Source organism: Anas platyrhynchos, chromosome Z, assembly GCF_047663525.1.
Source record: "Anas platyrhynchos isolate ZD024472 breed Pekin duck chromosome Z, IASCAAS_PekinDuck_T2T, whole genome shotgun sequence".
NCBI lineage: Eukaryota > Metazoa > Chordata > Aves > Anseriformes > Anatidae > Anas > Anas platyrhynchos.
This window is the reverse complement of record NC_092621.1, coordinates 75,332,188-75,360,031: the sequence shown is the minus strand read 5'-3', so window position 1 is coordinate 75,360,031 and position 27,844 is coordinate 75,332,188. Positions and strand designations below refer to the sequence as shown.

General features: G+C 37.1%; 1 protein-coding gene across 9 annotated transcripts in view; it reads left to right on the top strand.

Moving 5' to 3' along the window:
* PTBP3 (polypyrimidine tract binding protein 3) overlaps positions 1–25,011 on the top strand; it is a 67,351-nt gene extending 42,340 nt beyond the window's left edge. For 8 of the 9 annotated variants that reach the window (XM_027446144.3, XM_027446150.3, XM_072031769.1 and 5 more), the window contains 10 exons: positions 1,594–1,737; positions 4,130–4,240; positions 8,343–8,517; positions 11,743–11,820; positions 12,470–12,609; positions 15,587–15,620; positions 16,248–16,340; positions 16,918–17,134; positions 18,195–18,272; positions 18,943–25,011. In XM_027446144.3, coding sequence (XP_027301945.1) covers positions 1,594–1,737; positions 4,130–4,240; positions 8,343–8,517; positions 11,743–11,820; positions 12,470–12,609; positions 15,587–15,620; positions 16,248–16,340; positions 16,918–17,134; positions 18,195–18,272; positions 18,943–19,075 — 1,203 coding nt within the window. In that variant the 3' untranslated portion in view covers positions 19,076–25,011. Of the gene's footprint in view, positions 1–1,593; positions 1,738–4,129; positions 4,241–8,342; positions 8,518–11,742; positions 11,821–12,469; positions 12,610–15,586; positions 15,621–16,247; positions 16,341–16,917; positions 17,135–18,194; positions 18,277–18,942 lie in introns of those variants that run through there. The other variant, XM_072031768.1, reaches the window with a different exon arrangement.
* The last annotated feature ends 2,833 nt before the right edge of the window (positions 25,012–27,844 follow it).

Below are 27,844 nucleotides of genomic sequence, written 5' to 3'. Positions count from 1 at the left end.
TATTTCCCGTGCTCCGTGCATTGGTATCATGGCACTTTAGGGAAGCAGCAGGCACAGTTAGCCCTGGAGGGATGCAAGAAGAAGATTCCGGATGGGGTATCGGGATCATTGCCTTCTCTGAGGAGCCCTCAGACAATCCTATGGGACAGCTTAGAGGTTTTTCCCTACTGTCTTCAACAGTGAGAGCAGTGACACCTTCCCCCAGCCCTTCTCTGTCACTTTTAGCTCCCCTCCCTTCCCTCATCACACCTAGTTTAAAGTCCTGGTAATTAGCCCAGAGGACTTGGTCCCCTACATATATGTACATAGATATACGTATATCTTATATAAATTATAGAATGTTATGGGTATGTAAGGATCTTGATTTTTCTGTACAAGTGCTGCAAACAGTGATTGCAACAAGCATCACTGTTCATTTCTAATTTGTGCATGCAAGTCACTGGAATCATGCAAAATTTTCAGTCTGGTAAATGTTATTTGTCTCTTTCCTCATCTGAGATCGCTGGATTGTTTTTTTATCTGCAAAAACAAATAAGGTGATGTTAAGTGTGTGGTGTATGTAACAGCCTCAGGAAAACTACACTCATATTTGCAAGTAGAACAAGGAGTTCAAAAGACCCCGTGTTTCTCAGCATTTTCAGCTCAGTATATGATAGTCTTTGCTTTCTCCTTCTATTAAAATTAAAACAGTCCACTTTTAAAATATATGTGTGCATTTCACTTATGATTCTTTCATTTGAATTTGATTTAAATTGTAGAGACTTCAATCATGTAGCTGACGACTACATTGCTGACATCCTTGTGTCTAGGCCCAGCCCTGAGGGACACTTTGTTTTTGCAAGGTTACATGTTTATGGAACCAGATAACATCCATACCCTGTGTCATGTTTAGTCCATCTTCCAAGGGAAGAGTGTTACTGAGATACGGCTTCAAGTCACAACATTGTGTTTGGAAAGGAATCTCTCTCCACAGGGCTCTTAGAATTAATCTTGAAGTCCTTTTTGAGGAAAGCATATCAAAAATGCTTATTCGGACTACTCAAGTTCCACAGAGGCAGTTTGAGGAGTGAGTTGAAAGGTGTGGGTTTGTTTTTTGCAGCCAAGAGCTCAGCTAAGAAAACAGAGCAAGGTATGCACCTTTAAGCTTATGCTTGTCAAAACTCAGTTCCTGAGGAGAGTGAAATTCTAATAAAGCAGGTGAAGTAGTCTGTGGTACTCTGTTTGGTAGTCCATTGCCATGTCACTGTTGCACTGATTTGCTGGAGTATACCTCCAGAATGACAAAAGTTTATGGAATCAAAGCAAAATGTTGCTTATATGGCATTACAAAGTAGAAAGAGTATAACTGAAAAAGAAAGTTAAAATTCTATGAGTATCATCTGACTTCTTTTAGTGGAGGGGGAAGGTGAGGAGGGCTGATTTACATAACAACATAGCATTTTTGTAGATAATCATATAAAAGGAACAAGTTTTTTTAAAGTTGCATTTTAAAATGCATTTTACATACTTTTCTTTGTAAACTAACTTAATTTAGATATGAATAGCTTGTGTATATGTAAGTTAATTGTGATGTCTGCTGTGTCATGATTTCAGAGAGCCCAAGCTGCATTGCAAGCTGTGAATGCTGCACCAGATGCTCTTGCTGCTGGAGGTGGAGTCGTTCCAGGTCAAGGTTCTGTTCTTCGAATCATTGTTGAAAATGTTTTCTACCCTGTCACTTTGGAAGTGCTGTATCAGGTAATGAGAACTGGTAAAACTAATAATAAAATCTGTTTCTATGTTGCTGGTGTAATACAGTTATTTATTTATTTATTTATTTTTAATACCTAGGGATCCTCAATTGTGTATTGTTCATTCTGAATGACGATTGCCACTTCAAACATGATTTGTTTTAGTGTAGAGATCTAGGCTTGAACTGGTTTTGCACAAAAAAAATCAAAGTAAACAGGATTTTTGTAGTCAGCTATTCATGTGTGTTTGTTTGTTTGTTTTTTGTTTTTTAACGTTTCTTTCACTCCCTTGGTTAAGATCACAGAATAAGATTTCTCTGGAAGCAGCGATAAATTCAAAAACCTTCTTTGAATTTATGCCCACATTATGAGCTGGTGAAATCTTGGCTGTTATGAAGTTGTGGAACAAATGCTTTAGCACTCCTTGTACTAGGTAACTTTTGTAGGTTGCATTATATATGAGCGTTTTATATTCATTTTTATATTTTAATACAAGTGATATAATATACAAGTATAGTTGTTTGGACAAATGCTTTAAATTATCATCAACCCTTAGAATGTTACTTGTTTAACTACTGAAAGCTTGGAATAGTGGTGGCTTTCAGAGCAACAGCAATTCCTGTACCTAACCTTGTGCATTTTTTTATCTTTTGTTGCTTTTGACTAAGGAAACAGTGGAAGGAGAAATTCATATTATTTTACTTGAATATGGTTAATGTTCACTTCAGTGCTGAAGAATTATATTTTTCAATGTTTGAGATGTCCAATAACCCTCACTTAACTACTTCTACAATAGCTCTAGAAAATTAAGCAATACTTCAAAAAAGAACTTAATTGGCGTTATTAACAAGGGACATTATCCTCTAATTAGAGCAGCATTTTGTGTGTGATAGATAACTACAACGTAACATTATTCTGTAAGTGTGTTAATGGAAATTAAAATGTTCACTGGTAAGTATAGCCTCATGTAGAATCAGGCAGGCTGTCAACCAAAGCTTCAATTATATTTTGTATGTCTTAACTGATTGCAAAGACCCTTTTACCTTTCCCTCTCCTCTCCTCCCCTTCCCTTTTTTTCTTTTTGTTTTCTCCCCACAATTCACCTTAAAATATTTATTATAAGAAACAGAATGCTTATTCTTATCTTTGTAGAAGCAAAGCTGGTGTATGTCAGAGGGTTTAAGTTTAAAAACAAATAGTTATAAGTGGAATTTCATTAACTTAAAAATGTCTGCTTGCTTCTGTTGAAATACACATGGAAAGATATGTTCAGAAACTGTACTTAGGCTGTACTTAAGGGGAAGTGCTTTGTGAGCAGGAACTCAACAGCTAATTTTAAATTGCTGTGAAAAAAGTTTCTGTTCTGTCTTCCACCACAAAACGATGACTGCAGCATGAAATCCTGAGAGACTGAAAAAGTGGGCGCAAAGGTTAAGGACAATGTATCTTGTTTCCATGATTCTGGGCCTAATAGGCTAGCAAGAGATGCTTGTCCTTATCTCTGGCCTTTCTTTCCATTCCAGGATTAATACTTGTCCGGGGGGTTCTGCATTCCTGACTGCTGTGGTGCTTTGCGTTGCTTCTAGTAGTTTGTTCTAAAATTGCCAGTGCTTTCCAAACTCTCCTTTCCTGTTTCGTTGTTACTCTGGACATTGTTTTTTTACACTTGCATGATACACCCTAGCTACCCTTTTGTCCTCATTCTTTGTGGGCTCACTTTTTTGTAGACATTGTTATTGTGTCATGTAGTGAGTGTGTCATGTGCTACATGTCCTCATTCTGAGTGTACATTTATTTAGTTTCAACCTTTTTAAATTTTTCTGCAATGCCTTTATTTGCAGTAAATCAAATGCCATTCAATTGTAAATTAGGAGTAAGTGCCAAACAAGGTCTTTATCTTGTTTTTTTTCCTTCTTTGTCTTCTAGCTTGGTCAGCGGGCCTGTGTGATTTATTTCAGACACATAAAACTACTTAAGATGTATGTTTGGTCACCAAATTTGCAAAATTTGCTTGAAATACAGAATGTAAGCGTGTCTTAAAAGGCTTTTGCAGTTCCCATCTAACTGACTTGTGAAAATCCATTTTTCAAAATTGCTTTGATTATTCACAGTTTCTTTGTACACATTGGATAAAGACCCCTCTGCTCTTAGTTAAAGTTATTGCCTGTTCTTTAGGGGAATTTTATTCTTCTCCCCCATCTTTTGTATCTTTTTATTAGTAGTAGTATTTATTTATTTATTTTATTTTTTACCTGAAACAGAATTCTGATATCACTCTATTTCTATTTAGGTCTCGCAAAAGAAATCTCTTAGAAAATTACTAAAAGTATTAAAATACTAGTTTTTATGGTGCATAAATTATTCTTTTTTTCTTAAAGTCCATATTCCTTGCTTCTTAGATTTTCTCTAAATTTGGACCTGTCTTGAAGATTATCACCTTCACAAAGAACAATCAATTTCAGACCTTGCTCCAGTTTGCTGACCCAACCAACGCATACTATGCCAAAATGGTAAGTACTCTGCTGTTTTGTTTTCTTGTGCTCTCCCTCCCCAAGATAAACTGGTCATTATATATAACATTAGTGATAGCTTGCTCTTTAACTTTCTTACTTCTTGTCATTTTAACACTCTTGCACAAGAATAACATTGGCAACCCGCATTATTTAAGAGGATAGCACTCTACCATCAACTGCAAACAGGAATGTGTAGATCATATCAAAATCTTGCTGATTCTACCAAGTCAAAGATTGGGGCTGTCGGTTGTGAAGAGTGATGGTAACTATAGTTGTCACAAAAAGCCTTTTCCTTGTCGAACTAAATGGACTATTTTCAGTGAGAATTAATCCTAACTGTAGTGTGATTAAATCTCCAGAGATCGGATGAATGCCATGTTTTACTTGTTTGAATTCCAGTGAGAAATTTACAGTAATCATTTTTTTCCCTTCAGATTTCATAATTTTAGACCAGCTGTACCCTGATTTTTAAAATGCGTGTTCTCAGTAAATAAGAAAATCTGACCTATTTGAGGCATATCTTTCTGTGGTGTGTTAACCTGGACTGGCTGCCAGGTGCCCCCCAAACTCCTCTCTGAGTCCCCCTCCTCAGCAGGGCTAGGGGAGAAAATAAGATGAAAAACCTTGTGGATTGAGATAAGGACAGGGAGATAGCTCACCAATTACCAGCATGGGCAAAACAGACTCAACTTGGGGAAGATTTATTGCCAATTAATAAGAGTAGGACAGTGAGAACTAGAAACACCTTCCACACCCCTCATCTTGCCAGGCTCAGCTTCACTCCTGGCTCTTGTGCTGCCTCCTCCTCCCACAGGCGGTGCAGCGTTGTGAGGAATGGGGACTGTGGTCACTCCACAGCACTTTGTGGCTACTGCTCCTTCCTTCTCACACTCTTGCCCTACTCCAGCTTGGGGTCCGTTCATGGGATGCAGTCCCTCATGAACCGATCCAGTGTAGGCCCTTCCCACGGGCTGCAGCTCCAGCCCGGGGCCTGCTCCTGCAGGGGCTCTCCATGGGCCGCAGCCTCCTGCAGGCCACATCCACCTGCTCCACCGGGGGCTCCTCCACCCATGGGGGGGCTGCAGCGTGGAGATCTGCTCCATGTGGGACCCATGGGCTGCAGGGGGACAGCCTGCTCCACCAGGGGCCTCTCCACAGGCCACAGAGGATCTCCTGCATACCTGGAGCACCTCCTGCCCTCCTGCTACACTCACCTTGGGGGCTGCCAGGCTGGCTCTCACCCCTCTCTCCCAGCTGCTGCACAGTTTTTTTACTCATTCTGAAAGATATTATCATACAGGTGCCACCAGCTTCAGTGAAGGATTTAGTTTAGGATTCTGTCTGACAGGGTGAGCCTCCATCTCCTCACTGAGGCCACCCTGTTAGTTCCCCTGCTAACAAAACCCTGCCATGAAAACACAACACAGAGTTTTGTCAAAAAAACAACAAAACAACACAACAAAATTGTATAACTAATTTCCTTGTCCTGCCTAAATATTTTAATTTCAAGTGAAATGTGTTAGTTTCCTGAGTCTGGAGTAATTTGATAATTAAATATGGGTAGTCAAGACCTCCAGGATTTTCACAGAAGGGACAGTAGTGTAACAAATTGTTATTTACAGTACTTGAACTGTGAAGTAAATAATAAGAACAGAAAAAAAAATAATTCCACGTTTAATTGAAACTGAGACACTTCGCATTTTTCCATAACATATGTAGTCACCTCAATACTAGTAAGTAAATGCAGTCATTTAAAACTTCCCATAAAAGGTAAGCAAAAGAACAGATTTTGTTAAGAATTAAGTGGTATTCAGAATTTTCCCCCCAAAAAATTACCAAAAGGATAGAGTAAGTGGAACATTTATACTTGTTTTATTATTGAAGATTGTCTTTATTTTCAGCTTCAAAATGGAAAGAACAGAATATTCTTTTGTTACTATTGGTACTTGTACTTTAGTCCACATATTAACTTTCATTAATGCATCTACCAGGTAAATTCACTTATCTTTGGAGATTAAGTAAATGTTGGAAATTAGTAATTGTAGTTGGGACTATAGCCTGTTTGTTAACAATAACATCTTTACTTAAAGAGTGATATTATTAATAATAAATGATACCCTATTAGAGATATGAGGGAAATTTGTATGATTACTCAGATAATGTAAACTGAACTGAAGTCATAATCCTGTATGTTATGGCAAACCAGTGTCTTTTGAGTATTATTTTTAATTTCACCCACCATGATCAGAAATGGTGCGGCCAGCAGGACGAGGGAAGTGATACTCAGCTCTGTACTCCCTTCTGGTGAGGACACACCTTGAGTACTGTGTTGAGTTTTGGGCACCTTACTATAAGAAGGACACTTAGGTTCCAGAACGTGCCCAGAGAAGGGTGAGGAATCTGGTGAAGGGTTCTTAGAGAACAAATCTTATGAGGACTGTTCGAGGATACTGGGGTTGTGTAGCCTAGAGAAAAGGAGGCTCAGGGGAGACCTTATTGCTCTCTAGAACTAGATTAAAGGAGGTTGTAGAGAAGTGAGGGTCAATCTCTTCTCCCAAGCAATAAGAGATAGGACAAGAGGGAATCGCCTCAGGTTGCACCAGGAAAGGTTTAGGTTGAATATGGGAAAAATTTCTTCACTGAAGGGGTTGCGAACCATTGAAACAGGTTGCCCCAGGAAGTGATTGTGTCACCATCTCTGGAGGTATTCAGAAGATGTGTACGTGTGGTGCCTAGGGACTTGGTTTAGTGGTGGACTTGGCAGTGCTAGGTTAACAGCTGGACTTGATGATGTCTTTGATCCTAAATGATGTTATCATTCTGTCATTCTGCAATTCGTTTATGATTGGTCTGGGCAAAAAAAATGCTACTACTTTGATCTCTTTCAGAATAACTAGTATTAAAAGAAAGATTTTCATTATGTAAGAGGGACCATAAAAACATTCATATTAGTATTACTACTAGTACCTGATAGCATGTGTTAAGAAGGAAACAAGTAAGATTAAAAGTAGAAAATCATAGAATAGCTGGCTCAGGTTGGAAGGGACCTTAAAGATCATCTAACTCCCCTGCCATAGGCAGGGATGCCACCCACTAAATCAGGTTGCTCAACACCCCATCCAGCCTGGTCTTAAACACCTCCAGGGATGGGGCATCCACAACTTTTCTTGGAAACCTGTTCCAGTGCCTCACTACCCTCTGAGTGAACAATTTCCTTCTAATGTCTAGGCTAAATCTATCCTCTTTTAGTCCTCCCTTATCCTATCATTATCTACCCAAATAAAAAGTTGCTCTCCATCTTTTTTATAAGCCCCTTTAAGTACTGAGAGGTCACAGCGAGGTCTCCCTGGAGCCTCCTCTACCCCAGGCTGAACACCCCCAGCTCTCTCAGCCTTTCTTCACAGGAGAGGAGCTCCAGCCCTCTGATCATCCTCATGGCCCTCCTCTGGACCTGCCCCAACAGCCCCACACCCTTCTGGTGCTGGGGGCCCCAGAGGAGGACGCAGCACTCCAGGTGGGGCCTCCCCAGGGCAGAGCAGAGGGGCACAATCCCCTCCCGCCTTCCCCTGCTGCCCACCCCTCTGTTGGTGCAGCCCAGGACGCAGTCGGCCTTCTGGCTGCAGGCACCCACTGCTGGCTCGTGTCGAGCCTTTTGTCCAGCAGAGCCCCCAAGCCCTTCCCTGCAGGGCTGCTCTCCAGGAGCTCTTCTCCCAGTCTGTGCTCATGGCTGGCATTGCCCCGGCCCAGGTGCAGCACCTGGCACTGGGTCTTGTTGAACCTCATTCTCCTCACATGGGCCCACTTCTCCACCCTGTTCAGGTCACCAGTCTTCACCAGAAATAAAGTCATTTTTAAATCTGTGTTTCATATACTGGGACAAGGTAATGTAATACTAATTAGTGGACTACACTAGGCTCTACACAGGATGTCCAGGGAAGGATAAGGTCAGTGTAATTGTCCAGCTCATGTTTGAGAACAGCACATTAGAAAGAGAAAGTGATTTTCTGTTTGGATACAATTGTGGGGTGAAAATAAAGTAAATCTAGGAAGGAGGCTGCAAATATGCACTTTGTCTCTAAAAACGTAACTATTTCTACAGGCTATGGATGGCCAAAATATCTACAATGCGTGCTGCACTCTGCGTATAGAATTCTCCAAGTTAACAAGCCTTAAGGTAAAGTACAACAATGATAAAAGCAGAGATTTCACTCGCCTTGACCTTCCCTCTGGTGATGGCCCTCCAGTCATGGACTCCGCCATACCTGCTTCCTTTGGTAAGAAACCTTCACTTTTAATGATGAACATACAGGATGATCATTATGCTTTTTATGTTGCACTACCCTTCGGGATTTAGTCTTGCTGCTTGCTTTAAAGAACAAAATCTTAGACGACTTACATTAATAAATGTAGTGTTTGTGTCTTTTGTAGTTGCCTTCTAAGAGATAAAATTTCAGAAATTTTCTTCAATTTTAGAAGTCACTTCTGTGGCGTAGAGAAAGAGGTGTCTGCTTGTAGTGACACTGGAGAGACCTTCTTGACATAGGTAGTGCATACGTGCTCATCTAATCAACTTTGGTAATAAATGCAAATCATCAAACAGATTAATCTGATTAGCTGAAGAAGTGCTCACAAGGTAATTTAGAAATCTTAGCTATTTTTTTAATGACAACTTTTAACAATAATACACAGCTACAAACTATCTCAGCTGTTGAACAGGTATCTAATGTTGGTTAGAACAATAGAAAGGGCAGCAGAATAATTCTTTTCTCCTTTCTCTTTATGATAGCTAGGGCAGATACTGGTTTTGGTTCGTTTTTTTGAATAGCTGGTTATGGTAGCTCTGATTAGAGTAATAAAGTGAGTTGTGCTCATTACTTTCCTGATTGTTTTTGCTTGTCTCCTTAAAGGCAGGCTTTGGGTCTTTGTGAAATCCATGTCTATTTTTATATTTTTTTTGAGATTTTGCCATAGAGCATCATGGAAACACGCTGCATGGCTGTTACAAATCTGCTGTGTTTTAATGAATTATATTTACATAATCTGAAATGTAAATGAAAAGGTGAAGTAGAATTAGAAGAGATTAAGGACAAACTTGCTTGTAGGGCAGAGATAACATAGTAAACATGGTCTGGGGGGAATAACAGATGAACACTTGTCAATTTCCTTTCCCCTCACTCTTCCAAACCTGTCTTTGCTAGTAATCTCATTTTTGCAGAATCACAGAATAGCAGAGATTGGAGGGGATCCTCTGGAGCTCATCTGATCCAACATCCTGCTAAAACAGGGACACCTAAAATAGGTTGGCCATGTCCAGGTGGCTTTTGAAGAACTCTGAGGAGAAAGGCTCTACAAACTCTGGGCAACTTTTGCTAGTGTTTGGTCACTCTCATTCCCAGAGATGCTCCCATTCCTTCATCGCCTTTGTGGCTCTTTGTGACTCTCCAGTGTGTCCATGTCTCCCTTGTGCTGGGGGGCCAGCACTGGACACATTGTTCCAGATGTGGTTTCACCAGTGCTGAGGACAGGGAACAATCAATCACCACCCTCCACCTGCTGGCAATACTTGACCCAATGCAAGCCAGGATACCATTGGGCTGCTTTGTGTCAAGGGCACTCTGCTGGCCCATTTTCAGTCTGAACCTTTATAGGAATGGTAAAAACGGCAGAGGTGTACTGATGTAAGGAAGATTATGACATCTGACTCAAAGATGTTTTTATAGTGTAGTCATAGTGAAGAAGCTGCATAGATGTTTTTCTTTTCAAAAATAGCTATAGATTGGATGGAGTGTGCTTCTAATGCCTGTCGGCTGTTACAAGGTGGATATGCTGCCATAGGCTTGTTCAAATAATACTTAGCTGTGTGACATTAGGAAAAAATATAGGGAGTCATGTCAGTACTTACGCTTCCTATGTTATTACTTCTGCAGGCAGTTTTGATGAACTAGAAGATAAAGTAGGTATCTCTATCAGAATAGTGCATCCAATTCCTCCTGCAGACTTGAAGTTGTTTTAATAGCAAAAATGAATTGGTCTTGATTTTTTTTTTTTGAGATATTGCACTATAATGTATAACTATAAACAAGTGGATTTTATGAATGCTTTGGATTTAAAACTTTCCCTCACCCACGGAGCATGGGCAGAGATGTATGAATGAGTATGCTTTGAAATGTGCTAGCTGTAAAGAAAGTGATTTTACAAATAAAAAATGCAACAAAGAATTCCAGATCTTTCTGCATTAGTTCTATTGACTATTTTTACATGCCTGATTTTGGTATCAGTGTGCAACATGCAGGTCTCATTTGGCAGAATGAAAGCTCTTTATCTGTTTCTTCATTAATGTTTCCATTATCATTCCTGGATTTTGAATAAGTGATTAATATCTATATGGCCAGAACTTGTTGGTATAATGCACCAGTGTGTGTATTACAAGAACACAATGACTTGCTTTGGTGTGATAAATGTATTCCATTGTTTGTATTAAAGGCACTTTGTCACTACAGATAAGAGGAGGTGTAACATGATGCGATATTCATGAGTACATGATCTGTGGTGTCTGTTTCATTTGTTGGTTTTGTAATTCATAACTGATACTTCTTATGGTGTTGTATTATTCCTGTCAATAACCATCTGTTAGTGAATGTAGCTATTTTAGTCAGTGGTGGAGGTTTGAGTAGTAAAACAAACACTTCGCCAAGTTTGCAGGTTGTATTTGCTGATTATATATGCACTGTTTAAAAAAACAGGCTAGTGTGCTAACATATGAAAGAATTCACACTCAAGCTTGTATCTAACACAAGCTTACTTGCTGCCCAAGGTAGCACTTAACTCCATATAACATAAAAGCCACTGAGCTATCTTTGATGCTAAGACTCTCCATGCCCTGTTATTCTAAATTCATTTAATATTTGTGATTACAACTGGTGTTATTTATGAATTAATACAAGCTTTAAAAGTACATCTGCTTAAAAAGAAAAATATGTATCCTTTATTCATCTCAATAGCTAATAAACTTCAGAAACTTGGACTTCTTTTAGTTGTCAGCATTATTTAACCCTAGTTTTTTTTTAGAAATATCTGGGAAATAGATGTATCTCATCTCTGCAAACACCTTTGAGTGTTCTTCCAGAAAAATTCTAGAATACATTTCCATTTTATGAATAAAAAACGTGCATTAGCTAACACTGCACCACAGGTACTTCAACTTTAATGAATGTCAATCTATGCTGTGCTTTCGTAATTAAACTTGTCTAAATTACATCTTGCCCTGACTTCTTTTTAGAGAGGGACACTGAAAGACACTGAATATTTGCCTTCAAAAGTAACTGAAAATTGTCTTTGTAAAACGTAGAAACTGGCATTTCATTAGAGTTTTTTAACCCAAACCTTTTATAAAAGATGTAATCACAAAGCACATTCAGAATAGCAGTGCTGGCAGCTGAGTCCCATTCCTGAGAGGAATGTTCAAGTCTGTTATAATTAGATGTGTCTGTTATCTCTAGGCTCCCATGGCATTGTGTTGCCACCATATGCAGGGCCTGCTGGATTTGTCCAAGCCGTGGCCTTTCCTCATGGTGCTGGTAAGTTCTATTAAATATATATAGATATATAAATGTGTGCATATGTGTGCATGTGTGTATATATATATATATATATATATAAAAACAAAAAGCAGTACTGCTATCTGAGTACACCTGGTTTCAGAGCAATTTAAGTCTAGCAATCAGAACCCAATGTTCACCTGAGTCATTCTGATTACCTTTGTATATCATAGTATTCAGTAAAATTTCTTGCCATAATAAAACACATATGTTGATACAGTTTTTAATTCCATAAGTAAAGAAATTTAATGCCATGATAAAGATAACCTGCAAAAGAAGAAATTCTAAGCATCTGTTTTTCTAAGAATTACAAAACTTATGTTATGTTCAAAGGTAAAGTAGGAAGTCTTTCCTTTTTGGGCTTCACAGCTAGATGAGAAATAAATAGTTTTCTAGATTGAGTGATCTTTTCCTTTCTCGCACAGGATAAACTTTGGTGCTAACTTCTTTTCTGGGCTGCTCAATATTTTTTCATCTCTAGAGGGCAGGTGCATCCTGCTTTACTGGTCAGATACTAGGAATAACTAAATAACTTTAAAGCATTTTTTTAAATCAAATATTGATGGTTTTGCTTAACCTGCTTTTGTCTTCTAAAATGTCTCAAGCATTGCTATTAATACCTTTGCAGGTCTTGCAGTTCCAGCTGTCGCTGGAGCACTTGGTTCTCTTGCAGTCCCCACATCTGCAGCACCTGGGCGGATAACTATTCCAGGTGTTACTGGTGTTCCAGGAAATTCTGTTTTACTGGTCAGCAACCTCAACCCTGAGGTAAGTATGATCAATAGAAGTGATGCAAGTATCCATGTACACCAACTGGCAGAATCCTTTTTGGAAATGAACATAAGCAGAAGGCATACGTTAGGAATGCTGTTGTGTTGATGGTATCAAAAACAGGCCAGCTCTATTATTGTTTGAGATAATTTGCAGTATTGATGGGGCTTAAAAACCCTGGTCAGCAGTGAAAAGATTCTCAGCACAATTTACTTCAGGAAACATAATCTAGCAGTGTAATGTAAGCTTACTAATTAGCAAAGGGTCTATGGTCAGGTGTGAGAAATGTTTGATGAGGTAGACAATGTATACATGTATTATGACTACACTCACTGGTATCTCAGTTAAGAGTTCTTTGAGTACCACTTTATCATTAGAGGACCCAAAGAATTTTTCATTTGATACAAAACATGAGGAGTCGGAGAAACAGGAGGGACAGGAAAGGAAGATAAAAGCATGACAAAACAAATGCATTTCAAAACATTGATAGGCTCTTCCTAGTTTTTCAGCCCAGAGCAGAGCAGGCCGAGGGGAGGCCTGATGGCGGCCTGCAACTCCCTCATGAGGGGAGCGGAGGGGCAGGCGCTGAGCTCTGCTCTCTGGGGACAGCGACAGGACCCGAGGGGACGGCATGGAGCTGGGACAGGGGAGGGTCAGGCTGGGGGTTAGGGAAAGGGTCTGCACCCAGAGGGGGCTGGGCACTGGAACAAGCTGCCCAGGGCAGTGGTCACAGCACCAGGCCTGCTGGAGCTCAAGAGGTGTTTGAACAGTGCTCTCAGACAGATGGTTTGATTTTGGGGTCATCCTGTGTGGAGCCAGGAGTTGGACTTGGTGATCCTTGTGGGTCACTTCCAACTCAGGATGTTCTATGATTCTAGTTTTTTAAGTTAATTTAATTCTCTGATTCTATTTTTTTAAAAGTTAATAAATAAACATGTTCACTTTCCATAGTACCACTTTTTTTTTTTTTCTTTTTTTTTTGGTATGCTGGCTGTAAAATTGCCAGGGACAACTTGGATAGTTATTTGTATAGTGGATTGTTTCATAAGCTTGCCCCTGTTATTCAAACCTTACACACTGATATACTTAATTAAAAGCAATATACATCTCTTAAATAAATAAATAAGCTTTACAAAGGCCATGTCTTAATACACATTTCTGCTTGACTGCTGATAAGCAGTTCTTCAACAGCAATGTAAAATTATTTGTTTCACTCACTCATTAAATTCACTTAACCATAAAACTGATAAAACTGAGTTATAGTCAAAGTGGAATTTAACTTCATTATTACTAAGGTTTAAAAATTTGTTGACCAATTCCTTTAATATTTAAGTAATGGCTGTGTTTCCTACTTTTTTGTCCTAATAGTTGAATTCTACACTAAGCATAAAAAGAAACAACTGTAGATTTATTAGGACTGTAAGACAAACCAATTACACTTTGCTTTGTTAGTGTATCTTATCACTTAATTTCTGATGATTGCTGTGGACAGGCTTCCTACAGCAAATTATTCAAGATGATTTTCTGAATCTAAAAGGAATGTGCTTTTTAAAAATAAGGATATGTAAAGGACAGACCAAAGCTGGTTTTAGGATATTGCCACTTTACCTAATACTAATCATATCTAAGAAGTCATGTAGAACATCACGCTGCAATGCATGATACAACATAAATTCATTAAATATTGCTAAACTTAAATTTAAGTTAAGTTAAGTGAGGTAAAAATAAGAACATACAACAACATTAAATGTTGGAAATATAAGTCATTGTAAACACATTTCTAGGAAAGTGTGTTACACTTGTTCGTTGATAGTGGTTGAAGCCTATTTCTTCTTTTTCTATGTATTGAAAATCTGGTTCATCTAATTTCAATTTTCATTTCTACTCTACTGCAGGGTTTCACTGTGTGTTTGAACTATCCTTCATGATTTTTAAATTAGCTATTTTGCTCATCTTCCCCAAAAAAGCATATTTTAGTAGAAATATTGCAGTCTCATTTCATTAAGAAATGCCTTTAAATAAATTCTGCATTGAATTAAAGTACTCGAGGCAAAAGAGTAAACTTGAAAAACATTTAAATTTTACATTGATAGTAATTGTTCCTTTATAGGGTGATATTTAGGCTGCAGTGTGTTCTGTTTTTAAATAATTCAGGTACGTTTTGATAAACATTTCAGACCTTGTGAGTTGCAAAGGAATAGGCCTAGAATGCAAATAGTGCCTTCTGATAAGTAGGTATTTTTAGTACTTATTTCTAGCAAAATCTTCATCTCAGTTGAATAAAATCTGGTTTCATTAAGGTATAAATTAACTTCTTTGGTACTTGGGGAACTTGGTACACTATGGTTTAATTAAAAACCTCTGAAGAAAAATTACTTCTTTTAGAGTCAGGCTTCGTTCTCACAACTTCTAATCAAACAAAATTTAAACAGCATTTTCCATATGTTTCATATATAAGCAATTAAATAGTACACGTGTCACATATTGTGGTCATGTGCAGAGATGAGGACAAAACTGAAGACAATGCAAATACATTTAGAAGCAACCAGTTTTAGTTTTGTTGTTGGTATCTCCTGTTTAGAAAAGACAAATGAGTTCTTGAATGCTCTTTTCTATTTCTAGTGTAGCAAATGGCTTTGATTTTTCAGTGAATGAACTGCTTGGAAAGAATAAGTTCAAGTAATTAAGTCACTTAATATATTAATAACTTCTTCAGCATGACTCAGTCTTGAGTGATGAAAATGCATGAGCTGAAGTGTTAGCTTGTTTAAATATTTCATATATGCATAGCAGATATATATTAACAAGAATGCTATACGCTGTAGTTACTGAAGGGAATGGCTTTTGGAGAAACAGTTTTATGTATTAGTGTGCAGTATCTCTCCCATTCTTTTTGTTTACCACGCACTTACGGAGTAGATTTCTTTATTTGCATGGCTTTAAAAATAATATACTCATTTTATCATTTGAACAGGCCATCACACCACATGGACTTTTCATCCTATTTGGTAAGATATGTCAAATATACCTTGAGAAACTACAGGACTAGAATTCTTTTTATTTAACTGACAAGCAATGGTAAATTAAAGTTCCATTTTGTCCAGAAAATGCACAATAGAATGGGCTGGTTTTAAAATAACAATAATTTTGAGGCAGTAGTTTCAGTAGTACACAGGTACCAAAAAGGCAGAATGGTTATGGTTTCAGAACAACTTCAGTGTGTGCTCTGATTTGTTTACTGCAAAGAAAGGTAAAGCAAAGTAAGATGAAAAAAAAAGATTGTATCAGGGGAAACACACTACAGAATTGTCAGATACGTTACTTGCAGGGAAGAATGTTCTCATGGTAATTTTTTAATATGCCACTATTGTGGGGACTTTAACACTGTTACACTGTTTAAGAGTTGAACACGGACATGCAGTTTTATGACAGATATACTGTTTTTTTCCCCTATTTCTGAGCCTCAGAAAATAATACACAAGCTTGAAAGCTCTCTTTCATACTAATATTCTAACCAAACTGTTTAATGAGGTGACTGTTCTTTGTTTACACTAAGGTTAATCAAAAGAGAGAGACTTGATCTTGAGGTTTTTGTAGTAATTTTCTAGACAACTTTTCTTTCTGGGTTTCCACAGGTGTGTATGGTGATGTGCATCGTGTGAAGATCATGTTTAAGAAAAAAGAAAATGCTTTGGTTCAGATGGCAGATGCAAACCAGGCTCAACTAGGTACTCATTTTTAAGGCAGTTATGCTTCTAGCTACCATGAATGTGATAAAGATTAGGAATTTGCCATCTGTCAGTGGCTAATGTAACAAATTTAATCCATCATGGTGATGCTTACAAACTTCATCTTTCATATATTGATCTGCTTACTTTCATGTATGCAAATTATTTTCCTATAATGATTAAAAAAAAAAACAAAAACTGCAAATCTCAGTTTAGTAAATGTTAGAATTAAAACATCATAGAATTTTCCTCTAGTTTACCTTGTAAATAGCTCATACAGTTTTCATGTAGATCATCTTATATGTACCTGTTGAAAAATAATCAAGTGCTCTTTATTGAAAAGCTGTTTTATGTTTCTGTTGCATTTAGACTGGAGAGTATATACATCCTTATACTTGTTTTAAATGTAATGTTGTGAAGGGAAACATAACCCACCTCATAAAAATGGAATTTGCTATTTAAAATGAGAATGTGTAATCTGACACTAAATAGGAGACAACAGCAGTATGCAAAGAATCATTTTTTCTCCCACTCCAATCATCTGTTTTCCTGTTCAAATGATGTTTTCACTGATTAGCTATCAGCAACTTGAATGGACAGAGGCTTTATGGGAAAGTCCTCCATGCTACTTTTTCAAAGCATCAGTTTGTTCAACTGCCTCGTGAAGGACAAGAGGACCACGGTTTGACAAAGGACTATAGCAACAGCCCTTTACATCGCTTTAAGAAGCCTGGCTCTAAGAACTTCCAAAATATCTTTCCTCCATCTGCCACCCTGCATCTCTCCAACATCCCGTGAGTACCTACATGTACGATTTTCTTGGAAAGATGATGTTTTTTAGGTTATGTTCTAAAAGCTACAAAGTCTGACATAAGCTGTAAATTTGCTTGTCCTTCTACAGTTTCCTGAGAATCGGGTCATTTTGCTCTGTAACTAAAAACAAGCAAATCCTTTAACTGTCATTTTTTATTGCTAGTGAAGAGGATAATGGATTGAAAGTTATTACTCTTCTTGATAAGTTTTAATAGAGTTTACATTTTCTTGAGAAAATATATTTATTTTTTCATATCCTAAGTTCTGTGTTACAAATTTTTATGGAAAATTAAAGACATGCTTTTTGAGAGTTACATTGCATCAAATTCATCAGTAGCATCATTATGTAATGTAGATACAGTTTTTAATGTTTCTAATGCTTTAAATAATGGTTTGTAGAGAATTTAGAATAATCATGTAAGGGGAAGTTGTGTTTAAAAAGCAGTTACTAAAAAGTGTGTTCTTTAAAACTGAAAACAACCTTTTTCAATGCTAGAAATTTGTCAACAATGTGTGAACTGACAACCAAACATAAGTTTGCACAGGCCTCTTTTGTTCTGCAGCTGTTTTAGGGGAAAAAAAGAAGAAGAAACTGGAATTTTGTTCAAACAAGAAAAAAATATATTTAGAACACTTCTTAAGTGTCTTTTTGAGTAAAATAGAAAACTTTCAAAATTGAAAATACATGAAGCATACTAATAATAATTAATACACGACCTCATATATATCTGGAGTTACCCGTTAATTTTTGTGCAATCTGATTTTAACAGAGACAGGACTGAAGGTGGATGAAAAGCAGTAGATTGTATCTGAATTATTTTTGTAGCATACTACAGTGCTAAATCTTAGTGTCAAAGCCAGGATTTGGGGGCTGAAACGTTGACTGGGCTTACGTTGGTGGAGATGGTATTTGATGCTCAAATTTAGTTTAGAAGCCAGAACTGGGAATTTGATAATATTACTGATCTGGGAATTTGATAATATTACTGATCTCTGTGCTCTTTTGCAAGTTGAAGTGGTTTTGTTTTGTTTTTTAAACAGGCCTTCTGTTTCTGTTGATGATCTGAAGAACCTTTTTGCAGGTACTGGATCTACTGTGAAAGCCTTCAAATTCTTCCAGTAAGTTCTCATGTAAAAACATTGTGCAATCTTTCATCCTGGAAGATGGATAATGGCTTTTTTGGGAAACTCCATTTCTGTATGACACTATCTATAGGTAACAGCTATACAGCTGTGACATGTTTATGACAATTCTAATCTTAAAATTTCAAATGGGATACTATATTATCATAATTAAATGAAAGATATTTGGACTTTTGACAAATTCCACGTGTGTTTGAAGTAAGATAAGTTTAAGGAATGTGAATGGAATAGTACCTTCTTCAAAAAGAAATACAAGACATATATGTAAAATGTTAAGTGAAAGATGACAATGAATCTGTTCTAGCATTTATAAATGTTGCTTGGCAACATTATTTTAGCACGATCCCATACATATAGACAATACAAATGTTTCCTAGAGGTCTTTGAACCATATCTTGACTCATCTTTTTGAAATGCGTAGTTATGGAAGAATGGCATGGCTGTAGACCATTAATCCACAAAATTTATGTAGTCTTGGTATCTCCCTTTTTTATCAGATGCATAACTAAATCTGAGTCACTGCACAACTGTTCAGTGTGGAAGTGATTTATATGGCATGGCTGAAAAAATACATGCACTATTTTTTTGTATTGGCTACTGTGATGAAAATTTGATTAGGATTAATAATGTTTTTTGTTGTACTTAGGAAAGATTGCAAAATGGCTCTTATCCAGCTGGGCTCTGTGGAAGAAGCAGTTCATGCTCTCATTGCGCTTCACAATCATGACCTTGGAGACAACCATCACCTCCGAGTTTCCTTCTCAAAATCTACAATCTGACTTTTCTGTGAACATTCCTTTTAAGACAGCATTGCAGTTTTGGTTAAAATCTTCAAATAGAGACTGAAGCAGCTGTGACCAACTCTGCCTCTTAAAAGAAAAAGCTTATTCATACACACAGCGAAGAATTAGGGGATGATCTTTTCGATTGTAGCTGCCAGTATGTGATCAACATTTAATATTCATTCATAAAAAGATCTTCTACGAAATGTCTTTTAGAAATAATATTTATCATCAAATTTCCTACTTAGAATTTTCTTTTGAGGATATCTTTTTAGTTTTTATTCCAAATCAGCCTTACAAAACATTTTGGAGTGCTTTTACAATACACCAAACAACAAAAAAAAAATCTAACAAAATGATGAGTCTACTCTACATATATTAAACACTAATTTGAATGTGAAATAGTGCTTGGATTTCTTGAAGAAAAGCAAGCATTGACTGTGAGTGCCCTCTGAATAGTATTTATGTTACTGAGGTGTGTGTTCATACTTTGGCAAATCTTTACAACTAACTTTTTTTAGAAAACAAAGTCTATGCTGTTCGTATGGGTTAAATTATTAGAGAAAAGGCAGTGCCTTCTCGCTGTGGAATAAAAAATATTTGAGTTTCTTCAAGATGTGATATCAGAGATTTAGCTTGACTTCATCATGTAATGGAAGCTTGATGTGTTATTTTTACTACAAAGTCGTGTTGTGTAATAGTATTTTGGAGAATATAAGAGGGGAAAATAGTCCTGATTTCAAAGAGTTTTTTACATTTCTTTAAAGAAAAACATGTTTACAATCTTATAGAAAATATTCAGGTCTATGACGGTTTAATGAATTTTTAAGAAGTTATTTTTGGTAAGGTCATATTTGGGGATGAAAAATTAAACCTCAGCAGTTTTTTGTACCACTATGGTTACTGTGTATTTACTTAGTTTCTTATTATGTGCCTTACTATGTGCTTAAGATAAAATAGCTTTGAGTTTTACTGAAGTAGCTTGAAAAATGTATTGTGGGCTTTTCAAATTCTCTTGTTTCTGTTTTTGTAAATATTTTCCTTGCTACTTCGTTTGTATTATTTTATTTTATTTTTTTCAGTAAGTAACACTCTGAATTCTAGTTACTGGTGCTTTGATGTAGAGATAGGGCAGAGGTGGGAAAGAGGTTTAACTCATTGTACAATCCTGTAGGCCTCTTTGAACTTTGCTGGTTGCAGTTGTCTGATACCCATATTTGACTGGAAAAAAAAACAACAACAAAATCCCACACAGAAAAATGCACCAAAGCAAACAAACAAACAAAATCTCTACAGAAAAGTAAAAGAGCAAATTCACTCCAGTTTGTGGACTTTATCAAACTTTTTGAGAGACAGTGGCTGTATCAGATTATTCTCTTCCAGGTTCCTGCGTTTTCATCCCAATATTGACCTTAAAGGGCATTCTTTCCTTTATAGATATCAAAAAGTTCAATCCTGATTGTCCATTTCTATTTGGAGAATGAGCTGAGATGCAGTTAGTTTGTGTTGAAAGTACAAATGAACTTTACTGATTTCTGACTGTATTTTAAGAAAAAATACATTTTTAGTTCTTTTTCTCTTTAGAATTTATAAAAAAAATGTCAGTTTTTGAAGAGGTGATATCATAGCATTGCTTACTTAAAACTACCGTAGTTCGTTTCTGCAGTAAAGTTTTGCAGCTTACTCATTTTTCTCATGATTTCTTTTTATGAGTTGGAGGATTTTCCCTATTTTCTAGATTAGAGCGTGTATTTCTAGCACGCTAGAAATTTTGGAGTAAACTTCTTCAAACAGTTTCCCTGAATTACATTTGTAAAATCAGTGAGATGCTGCCTTGCCCTTTAGCAATGTCTGTAACTTCATTAGAAATGCAGCAGCCAACCGTAGTGAAGAAGGTGCCAGATCTCTATACCACAACAAAAACGTGCTATTTGGCAGTTGGTAAAGTGCTGACTATGTAGGTAGCCATAGTAGGTGCTGTACACAAGTAAATAATTATTCAGAATGTAATATTTGATGGAAAGTTACTGTGGTTTAGGTATAGCTATGTTGTCTTCGAGATTTGAGGTAGTCTTTCCGTTTTACCCTCTTTTATTCAGTTTGGTGAATTTTCAAACTTTCTTTTTTTTTCCATGAAAATTAATTCTGTGGTGCCAGAGCAGCCTAGAAAGTATCATCTTTACATTTTCAGCGAAGGACAGTTGTAGACAGCCTTGTTCATTTGCAGATAGAACCATTTTCAACAAGACAGCTAATTCGTAACTCACGTCTGCGTTCAGCCTTCTTAGCAGTCACATTGATAACAGCTCCAGACAGCTGCTGAACTGAGAACGCTTCTTGTTACTGCACATCAAGTGGTTTGATAGTATTAAGACATTATTCATAACATACGATTTGTCACTTTTTTTGAAGAGCTACAGCCACAGAGGAGAGAAGTCATATTAGACCTGAATGTAACTCTAAAGCAGGGAAAAGGAACCATAAATTTGAGAGTTAATATTGACATATATAATATCAGAAGCAGTATATGTATATTGTCTGTATAAAATGTTATATGTATATACAAACAGACAAATTATGTGCCTTTTTAATTTGTTGACTATAGTAACAGAAGGTGAGAATGCTTAAATAGATGTAAGGGGATAAATGAAAGGGCCTTAAATAAATGTAAAGGGCCTACAACATTCTCTCAGAGAGAGGAATATATTTTTGTTTTTGTCTTAATGTTAGGTATAGCTAATGTCAGCTCTGGACTGCTTGCAGTTTGAAATGTAGAGGCCTACAGTTTAAGTTGCCAGATATTTACAGATCTTTAATTTAAGAGAAATCTGGGTAGTAGATATTTATGATCCTATGGTTTATTTTGTTTGTTTGTTTTTGCTGTTGTGATACATTTATCCTCTGTCTTTTTATAACTTTCTTTTGTTGTTGCTCTGTTTCTTTAGTTGAGTTGTTCTCATGAACTTGCATCTAGGTTGGTGTGCATCGTAGAGATTGTGCCTCTGACGGAGACCTGCTTGTACGAAAAGTGCAGGCGGGCTTCAAAAATAGCAGTACGTCTTCATGCTTGCTTAACAGACAGATGGTACTAGTTAAGGCTAGCTTATGTCATTCAGTATTCTGCCTTGAATAATTACAGGCAAAAACCAGTACTATAATGCACCGTTAGCGGAGGATCAGGATGGCAGGAGTAATTCTCATGCTTTGTGCTTGACTCATCAGTGCCTGGCTGCAAAAGCGCAGTTGCATCTCAGTTCATGGCTCTCAAAAGCATATACGAGCTTGGGATCGGTGAAAAGAGCAGGACTTGGGAAAGAATGGTTTTATCCTACAGATCCTTACACAGGATGTAGGTTCTTACAGATGCACGTTGGAAAAGAACCTCTGAAGGCTTTAGTCCTACCTCTCACTAAGATTAGGGCCAACTTTGAGACGATGTTCAGAGAATTGTCCAGAGTTTTCAGTATTTCTGAGAATGGATATTTCACAAATACTGAGCCACAGCTGCAATGTTTGACTGCCCTCATTGTGATTTTTTTCCCTTGTGTAATCAGGCTTTAAGCATATTGCATCCTACATGCGTTGCCTTCTGTGCTATTACTGTGCAATTCTCAAAGACGTTCCTGGCTCCATCTTCTCTATACTCTGGCATTAAGTTGTTAAGGAGAAGTTAATACTTTCTTTAACGTAAATTCTTAGTTCCCGTTTAAGTCATTCATGGAGTACCCTGTAATGTGTATAATGTAACTCATAAGTTGTACTCTAGAACACTAATGTTTAAATCCTGACCGTGGCTGCCAGCAATGGCTGATGATGGAGTTCTCTGCCTTTATGTATACCAAGTCAAAAATCAGCTCTGGGTTACCTCCAACTCTATTTTTTTTTTTTTTTGGTGGAAGCACGCTTGGTTCAAAGTGTAGTAAGGCCTTTTTTAGCAACCGGGGATGTCCCTTAGTGCCTTTTCAATTGCAATTTGTTGCTTAATGGTAGAACTTTTACATCCAAGTTCTTTAAAATGTCTTCGAAAACTGGAACAAATTGCTTCAGGGGATGGCGAACCTGGGTTTGTATGCTGAGAAAACTACTTACCTACTTACCCTTGTTGAAAAAAAAATTGCCAGCGTGTCTTGCTCTCTGCAGATTCATTCATTTTGTTTAGCAAAGCGATGAGGTTTTTATTCTGTTTTGGTTGTGGACCTACTCTTATTGTATACGAGTAGCACGTACTGCTGTTTTTCAAGTGAGAGGGTAACTGCTTATAAGAAGCTTTTTTTTTTTTGTCTTTTTTTTTGTTTTTTTTGCTTCAACCTTTTGTCTTGGCATGGTGCTGTCCAAAGCAGACCTACCAAACTGAGTGTATTTCCAGTTGTGCTGAAAGAGGTAGGGTTCAGATTATACTTTTTTTTTTTCATTACCTTCATCTTCTGTCTTCTGAAGATCTCTTCGCTATATACAAGGCTGTTTGCCTGTTCTTTTTAAAGCAAAACCTAACAGTTAAGAATTGTGCATTATTTCATGAAAGAACAGAAAAATCCTGAAATTCTTAATTTCAGGGCTTTATTGTGTAGGGTGGGCAGGGACCAACACAAAGTGGGACCAAAGTTTATGTGCCTTCTGTAGTCCTATATGTAGGGTTTTTTTTCTATCTATTGCTGGTTTAAGTATAATAAATACCTTTTTTTTTTCCCCCTTGAAATGGTATATTTATATTGTTAAGAATGAATGTTGTCCACTGACTATACAAGCAGTCAATTGCAACTTTCAATACAGATGTAATTATATCTTTGCCTTTACCACTGCAGTATTCTGTTTTATTTTATTTTGTACTGCAGTATGCCAGAATCCAAGCATAATCCAGATATTTCCAATTTAGAATTGTCACAACAGCTTGTGCCTGGAGCAGTCCCCAACAAATAAAATGCTTACGTAGTTGAAGGTCCTTGATAGATGATGAAAGCCTTTACCTTAGATTAACGTCACCACTGTAAACAGTTTTCCCCTTCTTGGAAACTGTGCATTATTTATGATGAGCGAGAACCTAACCACCTATGTACTTAGCCCATTTTAAGCACTTTCCAATCTTTCTTGAGTGTACTGTCGACTTTCTGCAAAATTTCACCCTAGAACTGCAGCAGCAAATTAAGTTGGAGCGGCTAACCAAGCAGATTCTTGCATCAGTGCATCACGTTCTGTGATCAAAGACTGACTGTACCAGTTTTAGTGAGATGTGCTGTGAAAACGTGTTTCCTCTCTGATGGGAAAGACCCAGTGCAAAGTGGACTTTAGTTGAGACTGCTGCTGGTAGGTGAAACTCGTAGTAGAAAATGAGGTCACAAAGGGAACCAAATGGTGTAGGGTAAGGAGTTAACGGGCTACTTTTAGTACTGTATTCAAGACACACAAAAGCATGACTAGGAATTACTGACATTCCTTCATTTTACATTATCTGTTCATAAAAGTCCCTTCTTGGTTTATAGATGTGTTCGTCTAACACAAGAAAATGCTGTAAATATGTGTAACCTTTTTTTAAACCTGGCAAAAACTGTTTTGGGGGACAAATGAAAGTATAAAATGCTTTTATATATATATTAAAAAAAAAATCAATTGTCTTGTATATTTTAATAAACAACAGTACCAGCTTTCATTTGTAAAGCAGCTTCTGGCATTGGAGAAAAAGGATTCCATGTTTGTTGAGATGATTTATATTACAGGGGCAAAGATGATGTAATATTAAAAAAACAAACAAACAACACAACAACAACAAAAACTATTTTCTAATTGTGTAGTGCATGGTTAGATTGAAATTGTTTACACTGCAATATATGGTTTCCTTTAGATTTGTGTATTTGCTGATTACTTGGTATCTACACCTAACTCTTTTCCTAACTCTAGTTGTTGTAGCATGCCTTTTAATAAATGTCATTACATCTGTACTCACTTGAGTTTTCCTGTGTTTTTGTCTGTTGCTTTGGGTTTATTTTTGTCTTATATTTGTGCAGCTAATAATATCTTACTTCCTTTTATTTTTTTTTCTTTAGCAACTACAGCCATCTAAGAAGAAGCATTTTATATCAAATGTATCTTAAGAGGACAAAAGCACATCTCCAACAACAGTTGAAGTTCAGTAACACCTGAACAGGGTAGAAGTCTCCATTTTCAGTAGGATGGAAAACAACCACTCTGATCCACTTCAGCAGTTGAAGACTGCTTCATTCTCTGAGACAGGGATGAGAGACCTGAAGCCTTGGGGATTCATCAATCAGATTTCTTTTCTTTTTCTCATTAGCCTTTCTGTTCTCTTCTATAGCCATCAGATTCAAGCTTGTAGCACCTGCACAAAAATTTCCAAAACTTAGATGCTGGCTGAAAGAGCCAGCTTTTAGCTTCCTGTTTCTCAACTTTCTGGTTGACTACTTCTCTTTAATGCTCTTCTGTTTGTCCTTCTGTGTGTTACACAACACTAATTTAGACCCTGTTGTTCATGTATCCAAAATCGAGGAATAATGGTGAACGGGCAGGAGGCTAAACAATGCAAGTATTGGGGTGATGAGGGAAGTGCAGTGCCCCCTTGCTGAGCCAAAATTCTCAGCCAGTCTGGGAAGGATTTCATTGTCAGCTACTGAGTCCAAGCCTAGCAGACGTTGAAGTCTCACATGTGTACTTAGTGACCGCCTGTGTCTCTTGGCCAGGACTAGAGCACTGCGCAAATCTCGCGTTGACTAAGCTGTCAGTGATCTCTGAATATAAGCACTTTTGAGGGGAGAAAATTCAAATTCATTATAGAAGGGATGTCAGCTTTGAGCAACACACTTGTTCTCTGAAGGCTAGAAGTGTACTCCTCTAGTGTAATGCTTCATTTTGGTGCTAGGTTTTGATACCCCAAAGTCTGACTTTGCTTCTTTGACCATGTCTTTTTGAATAAATGCAGTAGAGAGTGGGATTCTTACCTGTCTTCTGTTCTTTCACAACCAAAAACAAATCCCAACTCAAATTCCTGTCTACTGTCATTATACCCTCTGAATATAATCCCAAGTAATTGTTTTTCCTTAAATAGTTAGAGGTAAGCATCTACCTTGGAAAATGGAAAGTTACTTTTAAACAGTATGGTTATAAACTTTTTGGTACCAGAATTTATTCTTTTACTAAAAAGCTGAAACAGAAGTGGCAGTAACTCGTGAATATGCAAACAGGTAAGATCTCATACTATTGGGACCTTTCCCAAATGTCTGCTCTACAGCCCCAGACATTTACAGAATTGGGAACAAGATGATGTATGTTTAAAAAAAAAACAAACACACAGTAAAAATAATAGAACACCACACCCACCTACCTTGTATTTTGTTAAGTTCAGATATATTTGACCAGTTCCAGAGCAATGCCTTTGCTGTCAACCATGGATTCTGCTTGGGTGATACAAAAAAAAAAAAAAAAAAAAGGCAAAATTGTCCACTCACAAAAAGGACAGACTTCTTTAAGGTAGTGACTTCAAAACTTACATGATTGAGACCCTTTGTCTTGTCTTTGACAAGTGTATGTTAAAAAAGTTTGCGCACTTAGACCAAATTTCCTTTCTAATGGTCAAGAGATAATATAAACTTTTTCTGAAAAGTTTGATCTGCCTGAAGAGTGACATTTGATCTATTACAGCTTTTTCAAGAACTCAGAGGTTTTGGACCTAAAAACAGAAGAAAGCTGGAGATGCAATTTCCCTTAAACCCAAGTCTGCGTTGGCTATACATCGACAGATAAGACTCAAACAATGATACCAGTAGAAGAGGTACGTTCCCAAATATCTTGAGAGGGAGACATTTGTTGCCCAGTTCTAGTTGGGTTCTTTTCTAATTGAAAACTTTCAGTTTAGCATGGAGAAAAGATGGAAATTAAGAGATTTAGATCTTATAAAAGAGCACTGGAATGTCACTAGCTGATTTTTCAGCACTTCTCACCTGTCCTCTCCCCTCTTATTTCCAATTCTTTCCTATGGCCAAGTTGCCCAATAGCAATATGAGATTCAGTAGCTGCAATGCAGTGCATTCAGCATAATGCCATTCCTGTCTATCTAGAATTTAACTCATCTGGTCAACAAATTTGGAAATACCTTCTAAGTTATGCAATTAAGGTTCCTCGTTTACAAATGAAAGTAGTTTTTCAGCCGAAGAGCACATGAAGTTTTTGAGAAGGATTTGTTACCTGAGTACTCTATCATATGCATTGACCAGAAGTTGCTGTACAGTTTCCTTACTATACAAAGTTTGGTTGCATTATGCATCATTTTCCTTTTGGTGTGTATTCTCAGAGTGACTGGATAGCTTCAAATTCTCTCTAACTAAGGCTCTGGTCATCTTGACAAGTGCATAAACGGTCTCATTGTTCATTGTTTTTCTTTATGTGTTTCAACACATTTATCGCTTTTCTCAGAGACTTCAGTAGGTACTAACAGGTACTAAACTAGTTAAATATTTTGATAGGTGATGGATCCCAATTTCAACCATTGAAGTTGAAGTTCAGTTTTTAAGTTTGTTGATAAATGAGTGTCTTCAGTTTCAAGAGTAACCAGTTAATGCTCTTCGAGAAGCTTACCTTTAAGCTTCTCCCAGAATAAAAGACTTTGATGTTAATTCAACCACGGGAATATCAAGCTTAACACACAACACCATACTTCTTGATGCTAAGAGTTTTAATGGCATAAATATCTTTTTTTTCTCTTCTTGCACTGGATTGACACTTTTACAGTCTGTCTGCCAAAAGATGGTCTGGGTCAATTTC